Source organism: Scomber japonicus, chromosome 2 (genome assembly GCF_027409825.1).
Source record: "Scomber japonicus isolate fScoJap1 chromosome 2, fScoJap1.pri, whole genome shotgun sequence".
NCBI classification, from domain to species: domain Eukaryota; kingdom Metazoa; phylum Chordata; class Actinopteri; order Scombriformes; family Scombridae; genus Scomber; species Scomber japonicus.
The window spans coordinates 39,305,678-39,321,223 of NC_070579.1; the positions used below are offsets into that span (position 1 = coordinate 39,305,678).

At 39.1% G+C, this 15,546-nt stretch overlaps 1 protein-coding gene across 3 annotated transcripts in view; it reads left to right on the forward strand.

Moving 5' to 3' along the window:
* LOC128369380 (glutamate receptor 2-like) overlaps positions 1 to 15,546 on the forward strand; it is a 63,782-nt gene that overhangs the window by 11,437 nt on the left and 36,799 nt on the right. For 2 of the 3 annotated variants that reach the window (XM_053330423.1, XM_053330431.1), the window contains exons 1-6: positions 2,646 to 2,899; positions 7,478 to 7,717; positions 8,310 to 8,431; positions 13,610 to 13,684; positions 14,325 to 14,378; positions 15,300 to 15,458. In XM_053330423.1, the coding sequence (XP_053186398.1) occupies positions 2,812 to 2,899; positions 7,478 to 7,717; positions 8,310 to 8,431; positions 13,610 to 13,684; positions 14,325 to 14,378; positions 15,300 to 15,458 (738 nt within the window). In that variant the 5' untranslated portion in view covers positions 2,646 to 2,811. Of the gene's footprint in view, positions 1 to 2,645; positions 2,900 to 7,477; positions 7,718 to 8,309; positions 8,432 to 13,609; positions 13,685 to 14,324; positions 14,379 to 15,299; positions 15,459 to 15,546 lie in introns of those variants that run through there. The other variant, XM_053330416.1, reaches the window with a different exon arrangement.

The following is a 15,546-nucleotide window of genomic DNA, read 5'->3' on the forward strand; positions in this document are numbered from 1 at the left end:
ACATGACAAGGGAGCCTTGAATTAAAGCATAACGGTACAAGATAGTTCTGGCCTTCAGGAAGGCATAGGGGGCAGTGCTGCCAACTTCTCAGTAAGGAAAGTAGCTATTGGCTGTCCTAAAAGTTGCTAGAAGTCGCTAAATGACGTAATCTCCCAATTTGCATAATTGTCAATTTGCAGAGAGGAATAATGCCATGGGAGAGACAAAAAGTCAGTTAAAAAAAACCTAAATATGTTAAGAACTACAAATGAATGTTCTTCTGTTGATTCTTGGTTTGTTTTTTTAAAATTTTACATAAATTTTGTTCTGTTAAATGTTAGAATATCAAATGTACTCAAAAGACTATTATGCGCGGTGACATTGCGCATAATAACCTTCTCTTTTAACTTGATGCTCCACTTAGAAACCTGCAACAAGTCACAGTAAAACATGAACATTTGTGAGAACATGTGCTGGCTCACAGAAAGAGTAGGTCATCTTCATTTTGGTCAAGGCTTTTTATGGCAGGTTCAGCAACTGAGGCAGCTGACTTAAATGAGTAAGCTGCTGATGTGCCAAAAAGCTGCAAAACATTATCAGGCAGCTTGTGCTCATAGCAAGCCTCACCAGACAACTTCAGACCGTATCAGACATACAGGATGGAGTTTAGGGTCTGCAAGGACATTCGATTTCTCAGTTTGCATTTTACCACACTCATCTGGCTGAATAGATGGATTGACCAGCTGCATCCCTGAACTTCCAAACCTCATTCCAGAAGCCCACTTTGTTCTTTGTGTCATTCCACTTCCTAAGATGGATGGCACGCCATTGCTGGACAGTCTTGTCTATGTCTGCAGGAGAGTAGCCAAGAAGCTTAGCTATTTTTTCACTGTACATAGAGTATAAAACCTCAGCCATGTAGAAGTGTTCACTTGGTGCAAAATGCAATTTAAGCGCCTCCCACTGGTCCAAAATGTGTGAAACCTCTGGTTTAATGGAGAGCCAATGTGTGGCACTATGGTCACCCACATCTTCGACCAACTATTTTAGAAAGTATGGTGCTAGAACAACATTAATCATTTCTGTGCACTTTGTCCTATGCATTTTAAAATAAGTAGCAGCAGTGGAGTCTGAGAAAGCAGCTTTACATGCTTCCCCAATGTGATCACATGCCAGCATAGAACAGTGTTCATATATATCTAATGCCATGGTGGCTTCAGCCTTTTTTACAGAATCAATGTTTTTACTGATCAATGGCAGTTGCTTTGGGTAGAACTGTAAGGCTTTGCCTTTTGAGTGTGTTTTTGTGTTGTCTTGTGTTTTTTTATATCACAAAGTTTGATGCAGAAATCAACCTTACAGTACAGGCAGTATGCCCGTGTATCATCACCAATAAATGGCTTCAACCAGTCTTTGAATTCAGGGTTTGATTCCCACTTCTTTCTGTACAGTTTAGACATAGCTAGCTAGCTAGATGTTTAGTTTACTGAGGCTGTGTGAGTCAAAATGCAGTGATTTATTTTAGTGTGAAGTGAAGAAACATTTACATTTACACCCCGCTCTGTAAACCAGGATGGGAACAGCAGCAGGTTTGCACATGATTCATTTGCAGTCTAGACGAGGAGTGGTGAGGGTCTCCTCTCTGCTCTGACTGGGACTGCTGCTCGAGGCTACTGTGAATCTGACCGCTTGTCAGTGCTTTGGGGCGGGGCTCGTTGAGGACTAACTACAGAGTGATACGAGCTTTCACGTCAGTGTCACCAGAAAAAGTCTCTGGATTTGTCACTAATGGCTTTTGAGAAAAATAGTCCCTGAGAGAATTTGGAAAGTCATCAGATTTAGGAAAAAAGTTGCCAAGTTGGCAGCACTGCTAGGGGGATGATTTCTGGTCCTGCCCACTATAAATCAAAATGTGATTGGTTAATTCACCTGTCACTTTCTAAACAAACACATACGCTTCTGTCTTGGTTATGAAGTTCTATCCAATGAGGAGCCAGCTAACCTTTTCTCTGCCTAGAGACTACAGCAACAACAAACATGGTGTAATGACAGTAACCCTTTAATTTCTGAAGCAAACTTGATTGAAAATTAGGCTGAAATTATAATAATAACTTATAATATTATAATATAATAATTAGAAGAGAATAATTATTAAATAAAAGAGATTACACTTAAAATGCTGATATGTTTGGTCTCTCAGAAAACCAAGAGGTCCATAAGGGTTCCCCTCTGTTTCTGTCTGAGTATCACCAGTAAGGCAGTAAGGAAAGTAAGACATTTCTAAGCTTAATTTCTAATCCTACACATGATGGCCTCAATACAGATGAGGTTAGTGTATTTGCTATAAGTAATGCTGCCTGACTGTTGAATGATGAGCTTAGCCAGAGACTGGAATGATTTTATTGCACTAATAGAGTGACTGTCCTGCAGTGACAGAAGTATCTGCAGCCATGACCTCAAAACCTCTGAGACTTGACATTATTTGATGGTGCATCGTGTAGCAGTATCTACAGCTGTCTTCTTGAAAATTATTATATTTTCAGGCTGTTTGTGAAAACTGTAATTGTGATTACTGTGTTACTGTGTAAACTTTAATTCCTCTGTTTTCTTCCGGTTTTCTTTTCTGTTTGACCATGGGCCTCTCTTTCTCTCTCTCTCTCTCTCTCTCTCTCTCTCTCTCTCTCTCTCTCTCTCTCTCCCTCTCTCTCTCTCTCTCTCTCTCTCTCTCTCTCTCTCTCTCTCTCTCTCTCTCTCTCTCTCCCTGCCTGTCTGTTTCAGGTGGTTTATTCCCCAGGGGTGCAGATCAGGAGTACAGTGCATTCAGAGTTGGCATGGTTCAGTTTGGGATGACAGATTTCAGACTGACTCCACACATAGATAACCTGGAAGTGGCCAACAGCTTTGCTGTCACCAACTGCTGTGAGTATCTGTCTTCTTCTCTCATTCTGAACACAGTTGGATAAATTACACCTGTTATTGTTGTAGCGGTTGTAGTTATACATCATTTGTGCATACAGGCATGTGTTTTGTATTCATATTAGTAGATCGAGGCTGTTGTAAGTATCAATGATGACTCTGGTGTTATTCTATGCTTTACTTACAGTCAACAAGTCTCATAAAAGTTAAAGCAACAGTGTGCTAGTCTGTCTTTTATTACTTCCAGGCCTTAAAAGATTCATAGTTTCATTTTATATTAAGTAAAGCTAAGTAACTTCCTAAAACAGCTGCAAATTTCACTGAAACAGAAAAATTAGGAATTATTTTCAGCAGTGGATTAATACACATTTGGTGCTTGAGTGAATATACATGTACAGTGGGGAGAACAAGTATTTGATACACTGCTAATTTTGCAGGTTTTCCTACTTACCAAGCATGTAGAGGTCTGTAATTTTTATCATAGGTACACTTCAACTGTGAGAGACGAAATCTAAAACAAAAATCCAGAAAAATCACATTGTATGATTTTTAAGTCATTAATTTGCATTTTATTGCATGACATAAGTATTTGATACATCAGAAAAACAGAACTTAATATTTGGCGCAGAAACCTTTGTTTACAATTACAGAGATCAGACGTTTCCTGTAGTTCTTGACCAGGTTTGCACACACTGCAGCAGGGATTTTGGCCCACTCCTCCATACAGATCTTCTCCAGTTTCAGGGCTGTCGCTGGGCAATATGGACTTTCAGCTCCCTCCAAAGATTTTCTATTGGGTTCAGGTCTGGAGACTGGCTAGGCCACTCCAGGACCTTGAGATGCTTCTTACGGAGCCACTCCTTAGTTGCCCTGGCTGTATGTTTCAGTTGTTGCCTTCTCACCAAGCTGCTTGTCTATTGTCCTGTAGCCCATCCCAGCCTTGTGCAGGTTCAGTTAATACAGGTAATGAGTGGAGAACAGGAGGGCTTCTTAAAGAAAAACTAACAGGTCTGTGAGAGCCGGAATTCTTACTGGTTGGTAGGTGATCTAATACTTATGTCATGCAAATTAATTATTTAAAAATCATACAATGTGATTTTCTGGATGTTTGTTTTAAATTCCAACTCTCACAGTTGAAGAGTACCTATGATACAAATTACAGACTTCTACATGCTTTCTAAGTGGGAAAACCTGCAAAATCGGCAGTGTACTAAATAAATACTTGTTCTCCCCACTGTATGTGACAACATAATGTTGTGTGTGGGACAGACTGACACTGCCAGTCTATCTGAGTGATCTATTGTTAGTCATTCCTTTCCTCGTTTAACATTTAACTGTAAAACACTGATGTTTGTTCCAGTACACTGTTGAAGCCCTGAAATAATAATAGAGATCAGGTGTGCTCAATATATAATAATACTGTTATCACATAACATAATGTTAAAAATGTTTAATGTTAATAGATAATTAATGATCAATTAGATGAGATACTACAACTACTACTACTACTACTAATAATAATAATGGCAGTATCTTTTTGTTATGAATCCTGTACTATCCTCCCATAAAGATAACAGATAGATTTGCATTGTTGCAGTGTAGAGTCATGTTGTGTTTAGAAGTCAGTGATAGTAGAACAGTGAGAAGAAGCTAAAGGAATGAGGGCTCCATGCATGCATCAGAGCATGATGTAATGATGGCCTGAGGCTCAATGCTCTGCTATTAAAGGACAGTATTATGATAGTAATGAATGCATGGAGTCCTCTTCTTCATGCTTGTTTTGCACCTGGTATAAAGACATAAGCTGTGTTCATACTTTGATTCCATTATTCACAAAGACAAAATGGCCACCTCAGATAATTAGGAAGCTGTTTGGAGGAACAGATATAGACAGAAATCCCTCACTGCTACTGAATACATTTTGGATCAGTTTTGAAATGAAAACCAGAGGAGCCAGTTCACTTAAATATTAAACTACAGAGCCTCTACAGCTAACAACCTCATGCTAACATGCTCACAATACAGATATAATGTTTGCCATGGAACCATGATGGATCTCACTGGTGTACCTGAAGTCTGGGGCAAAGATGTAGAACAGATAAAAAGTGTGGGTTCAAGGCTTAGAGGAACAGTTTCCAAAAGCATAAACTGCTTCTACCAATGTATCAGCAAGAAAAAAGAAGAGGTATAAAATGACATGTGATTACAGATAGGCTGTATGTGAATAATAAACCAGATGTCATTACCTGCTTTAAAATGGTTTTAAACTGTTCTATTTAATCACAATCACTTCTGTTCTGTTCTTCCTTTTCTTTGCAATAGTCAATTTTATTTTCACTTACTTGTCCAAGATACACTGACTGCAATATTTGACCTCCTCCAGTCCCACTAAAGCAGTTACATAAGATCTTTGTCATACAGTATAATCAGGCATATTGTGTTGCTCTAAGAGAAGGATAAGCAGCCCCATCGGCCAGTCTGATGCAATGTGGGTTTAGTGTTTAACTCCCACCATCAAAGACAACACAGACATAAAATGTTTTTATTTTCATTTTCCCAACAGTACATATATAGATAGAACATTTAAAAAAAATATTCAAAAATCTTAATTATACATGATTTTACATATAAACAAAGTCACTTTTAGAATTTAGACTTTAGAATTGAACCCAACATCAAAAAGGAGGTTATTCTGTCTGTGATGTTTGTGTGGTTGTGCTCTAAGAAGAGCTGGATGAGAGTACAGGGTGCAAGCTGATTGGAGTTACAGCTGGGAGCTGTATTCTTTAGTTAGTTTTGTTTGTTGTGAGGTTGTGTTGTTGGTAGTTGTATGTGTATGTGTTTTCCTGTTCTGTTTTCCTTTTTGTCTTTTTGTAATATATGCTGTTGTGAAAATAGTGAATGAAATTCTCCATAAATCTAGTTCTTGTTGGATCACACTAAAACCAACTTCAAAATTGGATATATTAACCAAGCACAATATGAGTGTGTCTTAGTCAAGAACAAGGAAAGTACCACCAGTCCCAGATGCTACTGGATGTTTACCTGGAGCTAACCTGGCAATGAATGATCTCATTTACAGTTACACTTCTCCTAAACATAACAGGAGGAATCTTTATTTAGTACTGAGTCATGTTCACGCCAGCCCAAATGTTTTGAGGACATACATACTGTATACATACATGAATTAAGTGTGTAATACGCATGAATGAAATATTATATCAAAACTGAACTTTTCTTTCTAGTGTGTAGAACAAGGTCAGTAAAATAGGACAACCAAATATAGCAGCAGACACACAGAAACAAGGGACTTCTCTGCGTCCACACATTAAGTAAAAAGAAGCACATCTTCCAACATTACAGCAAATGTTTGCCCCCTTTGATCTTATAGTAATAATAAAAATCAATATTAAAGTTGCAAAATAGTCTTTTTTCTTAACTTTTGTCACCATAGAGATTGGTGAGAAGCAGGTAAGTTTCTGTAAAATGCTGGTTGTGAAGAAAGGTTGAAAAAGTGATGCACTGTAGTCTATGATGGTGGTAGGGGGCGGGGGCAGGGGGCGGGGGTGTGTGACAGTGGAAGCAGCTGTAGGGACGGGGTGCTTTAAGGTCTCTGTAGCTGGAGGAGGAAGACGATCTGAGCCGGTTGAAAAACATCTCAGTCAGTGCACTTCTTAATAAGCTGCCTTCTCCACTAAGCTGGAAATGAAACATCGTGTAAGAGAAGCCTGCATACTGCACTCAGGTAGAAACCTGCATACTACACTCAGGTAGAAACCTGCATACTACATTCAGGTAGAAACCTGCATACTACACTCAGGTAGAAACCTGCATACTACACTCAGGTAGAAACCTGCATACTACACTCAGGTAGAAACCTGCATGCTACACTCAGGTAGAAACCTGCATACTACACTCAGGTAGAAACCTGCATACTACACTCAGGTAGAAACCTGCATGCTACACTCAGGTAGAAACCTGCATACTACACTCAGGTAGAAACCTGCATACTACACTCAAGTAGAAACCTGCATACTACATTCAGGTAGAAACCTGCATACTACACTCAGGTAGAAACCTGCATACTACACTCAGGTAGAAACCTGCATACTACACTCAGGTAGAAACCTGCATACTACACTCAGGTAGAAACCTGCATACTACACTCAGGTAGACCAGCCTGGTTTACCATCTAGATTGATGATTGATTGACATTCCTAGTTTATACAAAGCCACACAGGATTTATATGCCAATGACACATGAAATTTGTGCTAAACCATGCAAACAGATTGATAACCACCAAGTTCCATACAGGAAGCCTTGTAGTTTCATGAACGTGACATGAACACACACACACAAGCTGTGAGAGCCTCCTTTTTAAATGAATCATTTAAAAGCCTCGTCTTTGTGTCAGAACAAGTGTAAACACAGAAACATATAACGTTATTACAGAGAGATACAAGTTTCGAAGGTTAGGTAATTAACATGAGTTATTTCCTCTCTGCCCGTCTCTGTTTATATATGAGGATAAAGACATAATTGATCAATATTTGACTAAAATCTCTCTGTCCCTCTCTCAGTTTGTTCACAGTTCTCTCGAGGTGTCTACGCCATTTTTGGTTTTTACGACAAGAAGTCAGTGAACACCATCACATCCTTCTGTGAGACGCTTCATGTCTCTTTCATCACACCTTCGTTCCCGGCAGAGGGAATGAATCAGTTTGTTCTCCAGATGAGGCCGGACATCAAAGGACCGCTAGTTTCATTAGTGGAGTACTACAAATGGGAGAAGTTTGCCTATTTGTACGACAGTGATAGAGGTAATGACATCTCTGTTTCACACCAAGTGTTTTTATGGGATTTTCAGAGAATTTCTGCATCAATTTGTTAAAGCACCTTGATTAATGTCTGGTTTAAAATGCACTTTATCCCACTTAGTGTAATATGTAACATACAGTGTACTGTAGAACTGCAATTTCATCTGTAAATAACATACAGTATATTGTAAGTACTCATTTTATTATTGTGATGTCATCTGTAGATTACATACAGAATAGCCAGTAAACACAAATTACATACAATAAACTATATGTAATGTACCACATATTTAAATCAGGTGATGGAGGTCTACTTTTTGGCATCTTTTTGGCTTTAGTTGTAGTAAAATGCATTTTTTGGTTTAATTCAGTCATGCTTAGTAATGTTTACATTTTCTAGGCCTAAGCATTTAACTTCTGTTGGCTCACACATGGAAAATGGTAGAGGTCACATATTAGCTCTTTGTCCAGCTGGCTGTCATGTGACATTCATTAGATCACAGAAAAGCTTGAATGGTCTTAGATTACATCCACAATATGCCATCTAATCTTTCTTACCTCTGTACACTAAAATATGTGTTTATTTTGTGTTTAGGTCTTTCTACTCTTCAGGTGATTCTGGACACTGCAGCAGAGAAAAAATGGGTTGTCACAGCAATAAATGTGGGAAACTTGAAAGATGAGAGGAAGGACGAAGCCTACCGCTCCCTATTTCAGGTATAGACACACACACACACACACACACACACACAGTGGTTGTTTTTTATGGTATGTACTTGCCTGTTAAATACCTTGTGCAAAGTGAAGCCCCCCCCCCCAATTCCCCAGACCAGCAGGATGAATCTGGGTGGGGAAAGTGAAGAAGCAGCACCTGCCCCTCCCTCAATACCACCACTGAGGTGCCTTTGAGCAAGGGTCCCACCTGCTCCAGTGGAGCTGCTCATTGGCTGACAGATCAGACTATGGTAGAACTGGACAGCTTCACTGTGTGGATGTGATCAGGGCTTTCCTGCTAAAGAGAGCACTGCTCTCAGTGAATTTCCCCTGAATAAATAAAGGTTAAAGAAAAAAGATAAGCACTCTGCAGTCACAGCTGTGGCAGGAATTGTTAAAACAGCAGTGCACACATCACTGAAAGTAGAAGTTCTTCAGTGCACCTCTTAGTCTTCCAACAGTGTAGGTGTGTTTTACACCTAAGCCTCGTAAGCCCCATTAACATTATGGGAGGATTTAAATATTCATGGTTTAACCATGGGGAAATGACAGGATCTGGTTTGTAACAGATGTGGACAAAGCCAAAAAGGAAAATCAAAAAGCTCCTCAGTGGAGTGTGGGAGAGTTAAAGGTGAGGCAAAGATACTGCTTGAAGTGAAGAAGAGTCATACATCTTACTCTTCTGAGTAATAACACAGACATGAAACCTATACCACTATCATTCTGTACACTTCCTGAGGATATCATTACCTCTGATGATGCATCATAAATCATAAATCCACTCAGAAGCCAGACAAAAAAAAGGTTTCACTTGCCTGAAAATAATAATAAAAACATATTTAAGTTTTCATTAGTCCTGCCTTCCAACACTGCAGGTCCTACCTTCCACCTCATCCAATCAGAGGGCATTATGTGAAATTCAGATAAACCAATGAGAGGACTTAAATGGTGTTAACCCTAACCAGTCAGGGAGGAGAGGTGTATCCCTTTTTACTGCTGATTTTAGGGTTCTGCCAGATGTCTGTGATGTGTTAGAATCAATGGTGACTCCCAAGAAACGTATCTTGCATGTGACTAGTTTCAGTAGAATGACAGGACTGTGTCTCGAACTATACAGCAAATGAATTGTGTTTTCATCAGATGGAGAGCAGATCTCTGAACAAAAGAAGAAGAAGGAACTACGAATATATAGTTGTAGTATTGTGTTCAGCAACGTGTGGGAGACAAACAGCATAGTCTCCATGTCTTACCCTCCTACACTGACATCATCACCACATTTTGATAGACCTAGTATTCCTGATCTGATGTCGCCAAATGACCACTCATCTGTTATCACCAATTTCATCAGCTTCATCAACCAGCATGCCTTCATCATCAACCTCTGCTGCTTCTTCTTCAACATGTAGCTCCTTTGCCATCTGGTAGGACTTGTTCAGCTACCAGTGTAGCTTGGTCTACATCAGGGTCCGTGGGGGCACACAGGGTGCTGTTGTCCATTTTTCTGACCAGGCTGAAAGTTGTGGTGATTCAAAAATATGGGGAAAAAATCAATTCATTGCCTCTGTTTTTTCTGTTTTCTTTCCTTGCTCTTCTTTATTCACCTCCTCCTCTTCCCAGCCAGCTTGGCCAACCTCTTCTCCTTTCCTTCTTCATCCTCTCCTTCACAAGCTCCTTCAGTGTTGAGTTCTTACTGAACATAGAGGAAGCCAAGGGGAACATTCATGCATTTCTATTTTTCTGCACTCATTATTATATATTTAGTATGATTCACATATGAGGATGAGGATTCTTCATCACTAATTCACTCTAATAAATATGCTATTCTAGCCATAACCATTGAAGTGTAGCGGTGCTATATTATAACTGCACTCACTTTAACTGAATGATCAGAATGTCATTCAGTCTGCACACAGAATCAACAGTATTCATTTCTCTACCGTTGGGACTACATCCATCCTGGCTTTTGCTTCTTTTCTTCAAGATATGTGCAGCATTTGTACAGTTGCAGAGAGGAAGGCTTTGTTGGATCTTGTTGGCTGTTTCATCTATTGACCCCTCTTTTTCTTTTTTTTCCCTCTTCTTCATCATCTTCATGTAGTCAGAGTCGGTAGGTAGAATCAGAGTAATTCTATGTTCCTCCTTCTCTTCTGAATAGCATAAGGTATGTCTGCAGCAGAGACATGTTTTCATAGGCCTTTAACTGCAGTTCATTTCATATAGCTCTAACTGTCTCATCACATCAAAAGACACCAAAGAACCTGATCTTACTTTGTAAAACTTTCTAAAAATGAAAAAATATTTTTTTGTGATGAGAAAAGTTGCTGAGCTAATATTTTTATCTGTGATTTGTCAGAAAAGTTTTTAACAACATCAGGTAATTACTGTTTGACCTGATGGGGTTTACTTTGGTGAAAAACGTCATGTTCCTGTGGTGTCTGTATTGTGTGAAACTCCTGACCACTTGTAGATGGCCGGAAGCCTGAAACATGACGTCATCAAGAATAATCAGATGGTTTTGATCAGGGAGAAAGACATCTTCAAAGAATTAGATTTATTTTGCAGTTCAATCAATCTCAATCAATCTTTATTTATATAAAAAAATCACAACAAAGTTATCTCAAGGCACTTTACACATAGAGCAGGTTCTAAACCCTCTCTTCAGGTTTTAACTTTAAAGAGACCCAACATTCCCACATGAGCAACAGTGGCAAGAAAAAACTCCCTTTTAACAGGAAGAACCCTCAGGCAGAACCAGAGTGTATATCCATTCAGTGTTTTCAGGTACCACACAGCTATGAAGATGCTGAGACACTTGTCTTTTAGCCAGGTTTGATTTAGTTATGGTGGTATCCAGTAAAATGCACTGATTAGTCTTCCAGTCCTAAATATACTTTTCCCTGCTTCCCTGATGTGTTGCCTCAGGCTAGAGATGAAGGGATGTCGTGTGTATGTACTGTACAGTTGCATTCAGGGCCACTGTGTACCTCAGCACTCGTCACAGTTCTGGTTTGGGAAAATCCTTCAAACCTTGATGGGATTTCTTTCATCATCAGTGAGGCTCTGTCATGGCAATCAAAACCTAAAGCTTTCTGCATTTCTGCTACATGCAAATGACTTAGCTTCCTTTTATGATTGTGCTTGGTTTTATACAGAGTGTGATCATGGCAACGAACATGAGATAGTTGTCACATGTTTTAGAATTGTGCGCCATAAAGATTGATTATTGGGTTAGGGTTAGGGTTACACAGGTGTCCTTGAGTGTGAGAAGGCCCTTTCAGACAGATCATGTGCTGTCCATCATTCTACCGTAAAATCCAAAATCTGGAATGCCTTCATTGTCAAGAAGTTCAGAAACTGTGTGAATTCCACATTGTTAAATCGAGCGTGATGTGGCGAATTCACAAATCCCATATTATTATGTTGTTGTTGTTGTGGGGATTCTGATTTACTCCCTTCTTACTGCCATTACTCACATTCTATGCCACGTACTTACATATATTAACCAACTAATATCCTGCTTACTTTTGTCAATGATTCACTTATTAAATACAGTATGTTCTGTATTATCTTACAGCATCTTCTGGACCATAAATGATTCACTCATTAGATACAATATGTTCTGCGTCATCCTACAGCATCTTCTGGACAGACAATGACATCTATTCTGTTGCCTCCAGCTTCAGAGAGAGAGAGAGAGAGAGAGAGAGGAGAGAGAGGGAGAGAGAGAGAGAGAGAGAGAGAGAGAGAGAGAGAGAGAGAGAGAGAGAGAGAGAGAGAGAGAGAGAGAGGGAGAGAGAGAGAGAGAGAGAGAGTTTTTTTTCTGTGTGTGCGATAGACAAAGCATGGGGCATCAAGTAATCTACACAAAACCACAATATATATAATTAAATGTTATATTTAGGTCCTAGCATTGTAAACACCAAAAATCTAACAAAATAGTTCAAACCATGCACCTAAAAACCAGAGGAAAGCTTTGATAACACCCAAACAGAATAAGATTATTGCTGTAGGCTCTGAATTATTACAAACTACAGCTGTCCTCATTTCATTTTTGTTTATTATGTCACATAGTTTGTCAGAGTGACCTACTTGACAGAGTGACTGAGTGATAGGACTCAGCAGGGTTGAACATCTCCCATTCACCAGAACCAGGACACTTTGAAATTACTGTGCTGGGTTGAATTTGATAAAAACTTTGTTTCAAAGATTGAAGAGTGAGTGCGTGTGCGTGTGCGTGTGCGTGTGCGTGTGCGTGTGCGTGTGCGTGTGAGCGAGATATCTTATAATCAGACATTATGCTGTTAGACACAGCTGTAAAAGAGGTGATGGTTTAGAATAGAATAGAATAGAAAATACTTTATTGTCATGTCCTGCATGAAAATTGTCTTTGGTCTCACTGGTAAGAATAGTATATAAAACACATAGAGTCTGATGTAAAAACATGTGCAAACTTGACATCACCTGCAAAAAAATGTGCAGGCTGATCTACTAACGCAGCGCACTGAGGTTTTGTAGAGAGAAGGAGATGGAAGAAGGAGAAGGAGATAATACACACAGGATGTGTTTTTTCCACCTGTGTTAATATTAGAACCAGATCACATTTCATTTTGTTCTTGCAGCTTTCCGCTCGTCCAAACTCTCCATTAAGACACAAAACCCTCATTTAAATACTGCTGTCTGTTCCTGTTGCTCCTGTTTTCATTTACAGTTATTCTTAGTAGATCACCTTCAAAACACACGCAAACTAAACACATCTATTGCACTGTGCACGCAAGTTAGTACCTTTATTTGGGATCTTAGTCAATCAGTCCCATACAGTCACTGACATGCCACTCATTTATTGCTGGTCATTTAGGATCCTCTTCTGTGGATGTGGTTCCTACATGAAAGGGAATAAATGTAGTACAAGCACAGACATTAGGACACAAGGCAAAAGTAATACCATGCAGTCATAACCAGTACAAGGAGTCCTCATAACATATAAGGACTGAATGATATTAGTACTGTTGATCAACAGGAAGATCAATCCTGGCATTCTGAAAGTCATCAAGTATAAATCCAGATGTTTGGTCAAAACAGTAGCTCTCAAAAATACCTTATTGTGCTCTGTTAAAACAGTTAAAAAAGTTTTTATAGATTAATACATTTTATATTTGATCTGTAACTTATGTTTGATTTTAGGACCTGGAAATCCGTAAGGAGAGACGCATCATCCTAGACTGTGAACAAGACAAAGTCAAAGACATCATGGAACAGGTTGGTACCAGGCTTGCTACTACAGTACTACTGTTAATAATATAAAATATAATCCATCTATTTATGAGTCAAACTGTGTTCAGTGAAGTTCTCTCCAGATGACCTTTACCCAGAGCTAAAACATGTCACCAGCTGTAGCTAATTAACCTTTCATTCATACATTTCCAGCCAGCTGTAATGAAACTTGGCTGTGAAGATTGTTGAATGGTGTCTTCAGGACATACAGCTTTTGATTCACTATCATACTTCCTGCTGGTGTTTCTCCTTCTCCTGCTGGGCTTCAGCTAATCTAATCCTTACCTGCATGTAGACCCAGGCCTATAGCTTTTCTTGACAAGACTCTTTCTGAACATTTTGAACCAATCACAGTGTCCTCTGGACTCATGCCATGGCTACCTTTGCTATGTGAAATCAAATACATCATTGATTCATCATCTTTGTAAATAAATTAGTATTCCTTTTAGGGGCTTTAGGGTCAATGTATCTTGTATAATTTGAAGCTAAAATTGGTATGGTATTTAATGGACAGCAACAATAGAATGGCATAAATAAATAAAACAATAAATCATTTTCATGACTTGTATGAGTAGGAAGTGTTCCTTGTTTATTATTAACAAAGCTTTTCCTCTGTTCTGACCAGGTGATCACTATTGGCAGGCACGTGAAGGGATACCACTACATCATTGCTAACTTGGTGAGTCACTCTCTGCCTACTTAAACCTAAACTTAAACCTGACCAAAGCTTTGTCTTCTGTACTAGTGATAAAGGAAGGTAATGTTTAAAGGGCCAGATACAGTTCAAATACATTTGGCTAGATTTACAATCAGCAACCCCAGTTTACCATCATGGCTGTTGGCTCTTTGTATGTCAACTGTTTTCTGTAACCAATGCTGTTGTAAAAGTAGGTCAAATGGGCCAGTGCCCTGGAACCACAAGAGTCTAACTGAAATGTCTTGTTCCACTGAACAAGAAGCTCCAATAGCTCTTGGCTCCGCTGGCCAATCAGAATAGAATAGGCTCATCAGGAGGGGGTCCTTAAAGAGACAGGAGCTGAAGCTGCTAGTTAGAGTAAAAGGCTGAACTGAGAGTCTGCATAAAAGGCTGCTGCAGCTGACCAGACTGATGTGATACATCACATCTCTGTAGTTTCAAGTGGAGACAGATTACAGATGAAACTCAGGTTTTATAGGATATTTGTTTTCTGATTCACCATCTAGTTAAAAATCTGTTAATTGTCCATCTGATCAACAAAATAACCATAAACTAGAATTTTCTTTTCATGATCTCTTCCTCCATTAACTGCTATTATGGAGGGAAGAGTTTGTCTGTCTTCCAGCAACAAACACATTTTAAACACATGTAGGCTGAAAATTCAGTCAGCCCAATAAACAATGCCTGCTGTTCAAAATACACCCTGATCATATTCTTGGTTATTACATTTACTATCAGAATCATAAATCATAAATACAGACACAAATAATGAATAAATAATATAAAGAGATTCTGCCAGTAGGAATGGTTGACGTGTGTGAGCAGGACACAGTAGAGTACATGTTTTAATCTGTGTGCAGGTGTAGTATAATGATAGAAGTGAATGTTGTCTCTGTGTTCCAGGGTTTTGTTGATGGTGACCTCTCAAAAATCCAGTATGGAGGAGCAAATGTGTCTGGGTTTCAGCTGGTAGACTTTGATGATCCTGTGGTGGCAAAATTTGACCAACGATGGGAGGCTCTGGAGGAAAAGGAATATCCTGGAGCTGATACACGGATCAGGGTAAGATTTAAACTTTCATTAGGTTAGTTTTTGAATTATTCTAGAAAGTTACATTATGCTGTTTGAGGAAGACCTGGAACCTGCCAGG